The 12,185-nt window shown below is 41.6% G+C and overlaps 1 protein-coding gene across 1 annotated transcript in view; it reads left to right on the forward strand.

The window, feature by feature from the left end:
* The window catches only part of phf12b (PHD finger protein 12b), a 139,041-nt gene extending 131,570 nt beyond the window's left edge, over nt 1-7,471 (forward strand). The window contains exon 15 of the mRNA XM_020529807.2: nt 6,359-7,471. Within this exon, the coding sequence (XP_020385396.1) occupies nt 6,359-6,687 (329 nt within the window). The 3' untranslated portion in view covers nt 6,688-7,471. The remainder of the gene's footprint in view (nt 1-6,358) is intronic.
* Nucleotides 7,472-12,185: the final 4,714 nt, after the last annotated feature.

Consider the following 12,185-nt stretch of genomic DNA (forward strand, 5'->3'; position numbering starts at 1 on the left):
GTGAAGCTGGTGGTGAACTGTCACCTTGAATTGCTGCAATCCAACTGCTGTGGGTTGACTCTCAATGCCATTAGGGAGGAAATTCCAGGATTTTGACCCAGCAACAGTGAAGGAAACTTGTATTTTCAAGTCCAGGTGGTGAGTGACTTGCAGGGGGACTTAAAAGTGGTGGTGTTCCTGTGTATCTGCCCATATCCTTCTAGATGGAAGTGGTCATGGGTTTGGAAGGTGCAGTCTGAGGATCTTTGAATTTCTGCAGTGCACACTGCTGCTACTGAACGTCGGTACTGGAGGGAGTGGATCCTTGTGGATGTAGTGCCAATCAAGTAGGTTGTTTTGTCCTGGATAGTGTCAAACTGCTCGAGTGTTGTTGGAGTTGCATTCATCCAAGTAGGGAGTATTTCGTCGCATTCCTGACCTGTGCTTTGTAGATGGTGGACAGGCTTTGGGGAATCAGGAGATGAATCATTCACCATAATATTCCTAGCCTCTGATCTGCTGTTGTAGCCACTGTTTATGTGGTGAATTCAGTTTAGTTTCTAGTCAGTGATAACTCCCAGGATGTTGAAAGTGGAGGATTCAGTGATGATAACGCTGTTGAATGCCAAGGGGTGGCGGTTAGATTGTCTGTTATTCATGATGGTCATAGCCTAGCAATTGTTTGGCAGAAATGTTACTTGCCACTTCTCAGCCAAGCCTGAATATGGTCCAGAACCTGTTGCATTGAACGTGGACCACTTCAGTATCTGACGAGTTACGAATGGTCCTGAACATTGTACAGTCATCGGGAAGCATCCCACTTCTGACCTGATGATGGAGGGAACGTCTTTGATGAAGCAGCTGAAGATGGTTGGGCCTAGGACACGATCCTGAGGAACTCCTGCAGAGATGGCTGACCCCCAACAACCATAACCACCTTCCTGTGTGTCATTATGACTCCAACCGCCAGAGAGCTTGTCCTGTGAAACCCATTGATTCCAGTTTTGCTACGGTTCCTTGATGCAGCACCTCGGTCAAATGCAGCTTTGATATCAAGGACTGTCACTTCCACCTCACCTCTGGAATTCATCTCTTTTGTCCATATTTGAACCAAGGCTATATTGAGGTCAGGAGCTGAGTGGCCCTGGCGGGACCCAAACTGCGCATCACTGAGCAGGTGCTGCTGATAGCACGATTGGAGACACCTATCACTTTACTGATGATCGAAAGTAGACTTACGAGGCGGTAGTTGGTTGGGTTGGATTTGTCCTGCTTTTTATGTATAGGACAAACCTAGGCAATTTTCCACATCGTCAGGTAAATGCCAGTGTTATAACCGTATTGGAAGAGCTTGGTTAGGGGATTGGTAAGTCCTGGAGCACAATTCTTCAGTGCTATTGCCAGAATGTTGTCAGGGCCTTTACAGTATTCAGTGTCTCCAACCGTTTCTTGATATCACGCGGAGTGAATCAAACTGGCTGAAGACTGGTATCTGTAATGCCGGGGCCCACAGGAGGAGGCTGAGATGGATCATCCACTCGGCACTTAGAGTCATTGAGGTCCACAGCATGAAAAAAAACAGCCCTTTAGCCCAACTTGCCTATGCAGCCAACTTTTTTACAATTTAAACTAGTCCCATTTGCCTGTGTTTGATCCATATCCCTCTGTACCTATCCCATCTATCTACGTGTCTACATGTTTCTTAAATGATTAAAATTGTACTCACTTTACCACTATCTCCGGCAGCCTGTTCCAGACACTCACCACCCTCTGTGTGGAAAATTTCTCCTCTGGATCCTTTTTTATCTCTCCCCTCTCACCTTTAAACCTAAGTTTAGACTCCCCCCTACCATGGGGAAAAGCTGTCTGATATCTACCTTATCCATGTTTCTCATGATTTTGTAGGCCTCTATAAGGTCACCCCTCAATCTTCTAAGCTCCAAGGAAAAGTCCCATCCTATCCAACCTCTCCTTTATAACACAAACTTTTCAGTCCAGGTAGCATCCTAGTAAATCTTTCCCTCCTTTCTAGTTTAATAGTATCCTTTCTATAGCAGGGCAACCAGAACTGTACACAGTACTCCGATTTGTAGCCTCACTGACATCTTGTACAGCTGCAATAAGACGTCCCATCTCCTATACTCAATGCTGTGACCGATGAAAGCTAGCATGCCAAAAGCTGCCTTAACTGCCCCACCTATGAGTCCATTTTCAAGGAGCTATGAACCTGTACCCCAAGATCTCTTTGTTCCATAACACTCCCCAGAGCTCCAGCATTGTCTGCAAGTCCTACCCTGGTTTGCTTTACCAAAATGCAACAACACACATTTATCTAAATTAAACTCCATCTGTCATTCCTCAGCCTACTGGCCCAGTTGATCAAGATCTCACTTCATTTCTTCACTGTCCACTATGCCTCACATCTTTGTCATATGCAAACTTACTAACCATACCTTCTATATTCTCATCCAACTCATTTACATAAATGACAAACAGCAGTGTACCCAGCACTGAGCCCTACAGCACACCGCTGGTCAGGGGCCTCCAGTCTGGAAAACAATCCTCTACTACCACCCTCTGTCTTCTACCGTCAAGCCAATTTTGTATCCAGTTTGCTGGCTCTCCCTGGATCCAGTGAGATTTAACCTTACTCAACAACGCACCATGTGGTACCTTGTCAAAGTTCTTGCTGAAATCCACGCAAACAACGTCTAACGCACTGCCCTCATCAACTTTCTTGACCGCCACTTCAAAAAAGCCAATCAAATTCATGAGACATGATTTCCCACGCACAGAGCCGTACTGACTATTCCAAATGAGTCCTTGCCTCTCCAAATGCCATTAGATCTTGTCTTTCAGAATACCCTCTAACAACTTACCCATCATAGACAGTAGTCTCACTGGTTTGTAGATCCCAGGCATTTCCCTGCAGCCTTTCTTAAATAATGGCAGAATATTAGCCACCCTCCAGTCTTCGGGCACTTCACCCATAGCTGTCGATGATATCAATATCTCCGATAGACGCTCCGCAATTATCCCCCCTACCCCCTCTCAACGTCATGGGATGCTCATCAGGTCCCGGGAATTTATATACCTTAATGCGTTTTAAGATTTCCAGCACCTGTTCTGTAATGTCTCTTCAAGACATCACTGTTTATTTCCCCAAGTTCCCTAGCATTTCTACCTTTCTCGACAGTAATTACTGACGAGAAATATTCATTTAGATTCTCACCCATCTTTTGTGGCTCTGCACATGGATGACCTTATTGATCTTTAAGAGGTCCTTTTTTCTCCCAAGTTACTCTTGCCCTTCATGTACTTGTAGAATCCCTTTGGATTCTCCTTTACTTTATCTGCCAGTGCCATCTCATGTACCCTTTTAGCCCTCCTGATTTCTGTCTTATGTATACTTCGATGCCCTCAACTCCTCAAGGAATTCACTCGTTCCCAGCTGCCTTTACATGTCATGTGCCACCTCCTTTTTCAAGACCAGGGCCTCATAACTCTAGTTATCCAGGGTTCCCTAGTCCTGCCAGCCTTATCCTTCACTCTAACAGGAACATGCTGGTCCTGAGCCTTCATTAACTCACTTTTGAAAGCTTCCCGCTTACCAGATGTCCCTTTGTCTGCAAACAGCCTCCCCTACTCAACTTCATCTAAGACTATCAAATTAGAACTTTAACTTAGGAACCAGATCTATCCTTTTCCATAGCTATTTTAAAACTAATGGAATTATGGTCACTGGTCCCAAAGTGCTCCCGTACCAACGCTTCTGTCACTTGCCCTGCCTTATTTCCCAAGAGGAGGTCAAGTTTTACCCCTTCTTTAGTAGGGCCGTCTACGTAATACACGAGAAATTCTTTGCGAGGACGCTTAACAAATTTCTCCTCATCCAAGCCTTTAACACTATATGGCAGTCCCACTCGATGTTAGGAAAGTTAAAATCCCCTTCTATCACAACCCTATTATTCTTTCAGCTATCTAGGATCTCCTTACATATTTGTTTCTCAATCTCCTACTGACTTCTGCCTAAAGATCTTTGTGAAAGTTTCAGCCTTAACTTTTTGCACTGATGTGCTGGGCTCTTCCATTATTGAGGACAGGGATATTTGTGGAGCTGCCTCCTCCAGTGAGTTGTTTAATTGTCCACCACCATCCACGACTGGATGTGGCAGGACTGCAGAGCTCAGATCTGGTCCCTTGGTTGTGGGATCGCTTAGCTCTGTCTATCACTTGCTGCTTATGCTGTTTGGTGTGCAAGTAGTTCTTTTTGGTGACTTCACCAAGTTGACACCCCATCTTCAGATATTTCTGGTACTGCTCCTGGCATGTCCTCCTGCACGTCCCAATGAACCAGGGTTGTTCCCTGGCTTGATGGTAATGGTTGTGTGGGGGATATGCCGTATATTTGAGTACAGTTCTGCTCTTGATGGGCCACAGTCCCTCATGGATGCCCAGTCTTGAGTTGCTAGATCTGTTTGAAGTCTGTCCCATTTAGCACGGTGATAGTGCCACATCTCTCAATGGAAGTTATTCTCCATGTGAAGATTGCTCTTACCAATACTGTCATGGACAGGTACATCTGCAGCTGGCAGATTAGAAAGGTTGAGGTCAAGTATGCTTTTCCCTCTTGTTGGTTCCTTCACCGTCTTCCACAGACCCAGTCTAGCAGCAATGTCCTTTAGAACCTGACCAGCTCAATCAGTAGTACTGTTGGTGGTGGACATTGAAGTCGCCCACCCAGAATCCATTTTGTGCCTTGCCATCCTCTGTTTTTCCTCTAAGTATTGCTCAACATGAGGGAGGACAGTGCATGGTAATCAACAGGAGGTTTACTTGCCCATGTTTAACGTGAAGTCTGGAGTCAGTGTTGAGGACTCCCAGGGCAACGCCTTCCCATCTGTATACCACTGCCTCCATCTCTGCTGGGTCTGTCCTGCTGGTGGGTCAGAACATAATCAGGGATGGTGATGGTGATGTCTGGGACATTGTCTGTAAGGTATCAATCAGAGTATGACCATGTCAGGCTGTTGCTTGACTGGTCTGAGACAGCTTTCCCAATTTTGGCACTAGACCCCAGAAGTTAGTACAGAAGCCTTTGCAGGGTTGACAGGGCTGTTTCTGCTGTTGTCTTTTCTGCTGCCAAGGTTGATGCCAGGTGATCCACCCGGTTTCATTTCACATTGTAGTGACGAGTACAACTGAATGGCTTGCCAGGCCATTTCGGAGGGCAACTGAGTCAACCATATTGCTCTGGGTCTGGAGTCACATGTATGTCAGACTAGGTGAGGATGGCAGATTTCTTCCCTGAAGAACATTAGTGAACCAGATGGGTTTTTCTGACAATCGACAATGGTTTCATGGTCATCACTAGATCTTAATTCCAGGATTTTTTAATTGAATTCAAAGTCCGTCATCTGCTGTGGTGGTATTCAAATTCGGGTCCCCAAAACATTACCTGAGTTTCTGGATCAATAGTCCATCAATAATAAAAACCAAAAGAACTGCAGATGCTGTAAATCGGGAACAAAAACAGAAGCTGCTGGAAAAGCTCAGGAGGTCTGGCAGCATTTGTGAATAAAAAAATCAGAGTTAACGTTTCAGGTCCAGTGACCCTTCCTCAGAACGTTAACTCTGGATTTTTTTTTTTTTCTTCACAGATGCTGCAGACCTGCTGAGCTTTTCCAGCAACTTCTGTTTTAGTCCATCAATACTACCTGGTAGGTGAGGCCAGGCCAAGTCAGTAAAGCAGATTACTTTCCCAAAGGACATTAGTTACTTTTCTGAAATGAAAATGAATGAATAAAAAATAACTTAGTACAGTATACAGCTATACCAACCAGTTATTAATCCCCTGAGCAGTTTTTCAAACAGGGAAGCATTTTAAAAAGTGAAAACAATTATGAAAACCAAATACATTGCACAAGAAAACTGTTCTGGACAACAGAAACATCATATTGTTGATTAAAACCCTCATTTTCAGAAAAAAACAAGATTCTTTGAAATCAAACTGGATGGAGAAGAGCCCATTCTTGTTCAATAGAAGTCCGTGTTTAGGGAAACAGCAATAACAAAGACATAGGATTTTTCCCAAGGGGGTGATTGGCATCTACCACTGTGAGATTCTTCTCCAGTAAAGTTTAATAAACTGTGGAATTATGCAATATTCATGGCACAAACATCCAACTGACCACAGTGCTTAGACATGTGCAGATGTTTTCAGTGGACAATTCACATTTATATATTCATTTGGATATCTTGTACAGCAGAATGAATTAATTAAATCTGATTCCAATTTTGGAATATTAGGCAACATTTCAATTTTTGTGAACTTTAGGGTTAACATTTTTTGATTATTTTATTTCTGTCTCTTTTTCAGAATATTGTAAGAGCAGAAAAGAAGAGGTGGAACAAGAGGAGGCAGTCATGAGTTCCCAAGGCCAGGGACTGCATGGTAAAAGCTGTAACTGCAAAGCCAGCAGCTCCAGTCTAATAGGTGGCAGTGGAGCAGGCTGGGAAGGGACTGCATTGTTGCATCATGGGAGTTACATCAAGCTTGGTTGCCTGCAGTTTGTGTTCAGCATCACAGAATTTGCAGTGAAGCAGCCAAAGGAGGAAGAAACCCTAACACATGAAACTGACTTAGAACAGAAGCATTTGATGAAACTTCATCAAGTGCCAGTGTTACGATCCAACTCTGTTCCATGAGATTTCTGAAATGTACAGAGGACTGAACGGGGAACCATGAACTGAAGAAGCTGTCTTTATATTGCATGAAATGAAGTATCTTCAGCATTTTTTTGTTGTTTTGCTCAGATTTTGTGGGCAGTTGCACATAGAATTTGTATAATGACTTCTCTTTTAAATATGTAACTTGTCATAGTTGTAAATGTTGACTGAATGAGAAAAAGAAGCAAGGTCCTATTTGAAGGTCATGGTAAAAACCCTTTGCAGAACGAACTGGAAAAGCCTAGGATACATTCAGACTGCATCCCTAAACATGTACAAATAATCAAAGACTTGTTATATTTTGTGCCAGTGACAATAGTTTTTATAAATATGTGCAAAGTTTTCATAAAAGGATATGTTTATCTACTCTGATCATTGTTTTATTTAATGTATCTGGAATCCTATGACCCAGATGTTTTCTGCTACTTTTGCACTACAAGTAGCTGCTGTGTACTGATTAAAGAGGAAAAGAAAACCCTTTCAAATATCAATGGTATTTTATTTGACTGAGAAAGGAGAAGTGTTAAAGTAGAGTCTGTGTTAATGCACCTTTAATGGTGTCAGTGGTTTTTAAATGTGTAACATGCTAAAAACTTGTGGTATGGCACCAGCTGCCGTTGTGTTGTATTGTAGTGTAAAAGTTTGTCGTAAGCTTGTTAAGGTCCTTTTTCACACAGTAGTTCAAATGTAAATAGTTAATGTATTGTTTCAGATTTTACAACAGACACTTTCATGTATTCTGTATATAAAAAATTGACTCCAAGTTCTTGTCTCTGCCTGTCTATTATGACTGTAAATACATCAGATTTTTTAAAGAAAAACTCCTTGTTGCATTTGAATATTTTAATACAGTGCTATCATCAATCTTCACCCATCTTACACACCCGATGGGCAACAATCCAAAACAGCAGTTCTGAAGAAGGGTCACTGGACCTGAAACATTAACTCTGCTTTCTCTCCACAGATACTGCCAGACTGCTAAGTTTTTCCAGCGATTTCTGTTTTTGTTTCTAATTTCCAGCATCCACAGTTCTTTGGATTGTTTTTTGTGGCAGAAGGGGTGGTATTTCTGATGCTTTACAACCGCGCACGAGCTGATCGTATGACTTGAGATGTATGCGTCTTTGTATGTAATATCCATATATTGTCTTCAGTCTTTCTTTCTGCTGTGCTGTTTGTTTTTCCTTTTTATTAAATTGACAGGCAACATTGCAACAAATTTAATGATGGCCAATCTCTCTGTCTGCTTGCTTTAGAGATTATTATTCCATATTTTATGGAAGTTAAAAAGCAAAACTGTTATAAGGTTGGCAGTAATTGTAAAATTGAACTACAATAGTGATGTCTGATGGATCTATGTATATAATGTACTAAGTTTACTCAGCTGCTGTTCTTTCCAGATGAGAATTAGGTTCCCCTAGGACCACCACATGGAGTAAAAATATTCCAGAGTAAGGAGAAATGTAGACTGAAGCTTTTTTAAAATAAAATTCCACTGTTTGTGCAGACTGACAACACCACACTGGCCATTTGACTGGTTCTAAGCCAGGGATTATGGAATATGTTGACTGTACAAAAAATGCCTTCATCTATATCTCCAACAAATAGGCAGCAACAGCAGACTTGAAGTTGTGGGCTACAGCTCACCAACAAATACCGCTAAAGAATTCTAGTTCACTCACTTGAAACAAAATAATTGGTACTTAACTCATCACCTGGTAATGCTGCTCAACATTAATTTGTTTTTCAAAAGCAATAGGATTTGAAAGCAGGAAGTCTAGATGACCAAAAGTGATGCTGACACACCTCAGGACATATGTTCTTGGACCAACTTGACATGAAAGCCCCCTGCTGGCAGGATCAGAATGTCTTCAGTCTACTATAAACCTAAACAGTAGAGAGGACCTAATCTCTTGTCTGCCTTATTTTTGGCTACACCAGAATACCACCCAATCGCTAGACTGTCTGGTGAAGACGAAAATGAGTTCCAGTTTCCGGAAGAAAGAATAAATCCAATGCCAATTTCAACTGAATTGTATGTAAAGGAATGTACATTAAATGTGTTGTTGCCTGTCCATCATTTTGCATGGAGAATTGAATTGATCATTGAATCCTTCTGAGATCTTTAGAGATGAAGGAACCCAGATGCTTTAATGAAATGGAAATTTAAGCTGTCATTTGGAGTAATGACTTTGAAATGTTTTCAGGGATATTAAATCATGATCTTAAGCTCCACACATTAGCTATCTGAACCATGAGCCAGAAGTGTTTTCTTTTAAATAACACACAATAAAAGTCATGCAAATAAGCCAATAAAGATGAATTATATAGAATTGTTCAGTGTTGTTATGTCTCCCCCTGAATAGACCAAAACTTAGACCTTCCAAACTTTGTAAAAAAAAATGCTGCCTCTATTGTCTGAAAGAACCAGAGCTCGAAGTGTATCTCACCACGCCCCCAGGTTAAGGAGCTTGGTAGTTACACCATTCCTGAACAAGAATATTTGTTCCTGTTATTCTTGGTTATATGACAGAGTTGAATCCTGAAAACTAAGTTACTGCATCAAAAAGTAAAAGTCATGCATTGGAGGTTACGACGTGACCTTCACACTGTATTCTATTTAGCCACAGATTGGTTTTGGTTGGTGATTGTAATGGTTTTACATCATATGAATTACCACTTGTAAACATCTTTCCCATTCTTTGTTAATGATCCTTATTCAGTTAGATCTCGTATACATATATATATCTCCTCCAACATCAAGCGCGTGAACTTAAATCTTGAGAGTTTTGATTCAATCTTGTTTTCCTCATCTGCTGCTCCAAGTGGATCGGAATTCAAAATCTATTGGCGGTTACAATGAAAATGTCAAATATTCTCACTGATACTCTCAGAATTAAAAAGCATATTGACTGGTGATGAGCTCAAGAAGGCCCCACCGTCTGGCTGCTTCACCCTTCTGTAGACTGAAGTACAAAACATTTGGAGTTTTATAATCAGCAGATTCTGTCTTGTTGCTTTACCTCTGATATTTCATTTTGTCACCAATGAGTTCATTTGTTATTGATAGTTAAAATGATTGAATAGAGTGGTGGTAATAGTGTTTAAAAAGAAATGATAGTATCTTAGTTCTTGCCTAGCTAATACTTGCTGATCGTACATACTGCTTTGGTGTCTTAAATATTTAAACCACTTTTGTTGAATTGAACATATTGATATTGAAATAGAGGGTCTAATCTAGTGACTGTTTTTGACCGCATGGTTGAAATTTTACTTTTCTCCATCTCTGAAAGAAATCTTTTGAGCTGAGTTTGATGTGAGTTGCAATTTAACATTTATCTAAATTTTCTTGTGGAGGTTGGGGCTCTTTTGGAGTAATGGTAATATCCCTGTCTCTGGGCAAGAAGGCCCTGGTTTTAAGTGTCATCTCTTCCAGAGATGTATCATAACATGTTTTAACAGATTATTTTTAATCAATCAGTATGCTTTGGAGGCCAAGAAGCCCAGTAATGACAGAAACTATCAAAGGCTACATTATTCAGATGCATTTTTTGACTGCAAGTGCCTTATTACAATTTTCTGAAAGAATACCATTAACATCCACTCGGAGATCATATATTTTATCAGCCAAACAACTTAGATTTTAATACCCTGACCCACAGGTTATCGAACCATTCAACTTTAAAATTGCTGTTAATATTTGAATGTTGAGTCACACTTATTCTTCAAAGTATGTTGTTGCAATTCCCTCATTGTTGTTTAGTGTACTGCTCACTGTGAGATGATGGCATTGCCGTTGATGAGGAGATGCATTCAGTCAGGTGGAGGCAGAATGTCCTGGATAAAAACCTAGAAGTAGGGGTTTTCTAGGTGTGTGGTAGATGTTAAAACAGAACCTGTTTTGTTTTTCTGCAAGTTTCTGGTCTAGGAAATGTGTAAAGTCAGTCAAGCGGCAGGCACACAAAGCTCACGGTTGGAAGGAACTGAAGCGTTGTGAGAGATTGTGGTTTGGGGAGAAGCAGATGCAATTGCTCCTTTACCAAATGCACCTCTGCTGTTTCTGGCGTTCAGTTACAAGAAGTGCTAGCAGCCCTTGTCTCGCCTCTTTTTACCGATTGTCTTTCACAAAACAAAAGGCTATTAATATAAAAACAAAAAGACTAGAAAAAGAATACAGGCCATACAACCACCTTTAGAATTGATCAGCTTACTCCTTGAACACAACGTGGGCGCTTACTTCTCACTTGTGTAAACCTGTTCTTGGAGATTAAAATTGCACTACACTTTGGGAATACGTTAAGGAAAGAAATTGAAGAGAGTGAAAACTGGGAAAACGATGAAAAGTGGGAACTGAGCGGTGGGAAACGGACTAGAAATGAAGAACTATGAAAGGAAAACTGAAAAAGATAACCTCGTAACGTGTATTTAATCCAATTGCTTCCGTAAATGTTGGTGTTCAATATTCTGCTGATTATGTGAAGGAAACGCTGCCTTTAACAGCAATCTGCAGGGGGCAGTCATTCCTAACACTCTGCAACCCAAATTCTTTACGTCCGAAGGCGAGGGAGTGGTGACTGCCTTTTGTCTGAAGTGTCGAAATAGTCTGATTAATCTCAGTCCCTCCGTCATTATCTTTCACTGGCGTTTGTCTAATCTGAGCACTACGGCTTCACTGCGCAGGATTTAAAACTGGTTTATCTTCTGTCTCGGCTAGCCATGGTATCCTTGATAATGGCTGCTGCGATACTAGTTGCTGTTTATATTATTACTTACTACAATTTTCTGAAAGGGATTCCGTGTAGGAGCGACACTTCGCTGCAAGGGAAAACGGTGATAGTCACAGGTACGTCTCAGAGTGGCTCGGAATGAATGTGAGGCTTCTCGGCCTTGGGAAATGCATGTAAACCTTACCGTTGTAATAATTTCCAACACCCTGAAGTTGAAGTTGTTGAAAGTTCGAATGTAATGCGAATATAAATGGCACACGCCACCCGAATGTAAAAGGTTGTTTGTTTTTTTTTTATTCTGCAGTTTAACACTTTCGAACTGGTGTTCATGTTGCATTAAGTGTTAATATGAATTGAATTTGTGTATCAGGTGCAAACACGGGGATCGGCAAAGAGACGGCGCTGGACATGGCCCGCCGGGGAGCCCGAGTGATCCTGGCTTGCAGGAACAAGGAGCGTGCTGAAGCAGCGGTCTTCGACATCAGAACGGTGATCAGTCTCTGTGTCTGTGCATTCTCTCCGGTGCAATATTTTTAGCTAAACCTTCCCAAACCGGACCTCAAGTCAGCACATAGACTCTAAGATGCCAAAAGCCATTCCCTCTCTCTGCTGTAATCGGTCTTCTCCAACCCCGCAGTTCCCCGTGTCTTGCTGTTTTGAAATGACTTGGCGTGCTACTGGTAGGAAAAATGGCAGCCAGTTTCGCCGAGCAGAGTCCATGGGCAGCAAATGGCTTTTTTTTTGGTGTTG

This window comes from Rhincodon typus, chromosome 26, assembly GCF_021869965.1.
Source record: "Rhincodon typus isolate 14 chromosome 26, sRhiTyp1.1, whole genome shotgun sequence".
In the NCBI taxonomy this organism is placed as follows: domain Eukaryota; kingdom Metazoa; phylum Chordata; class Chondrichthyes; order Orectolobiformes; family Rhincodontidae; genus Rhincodon; species Rhincodon typus.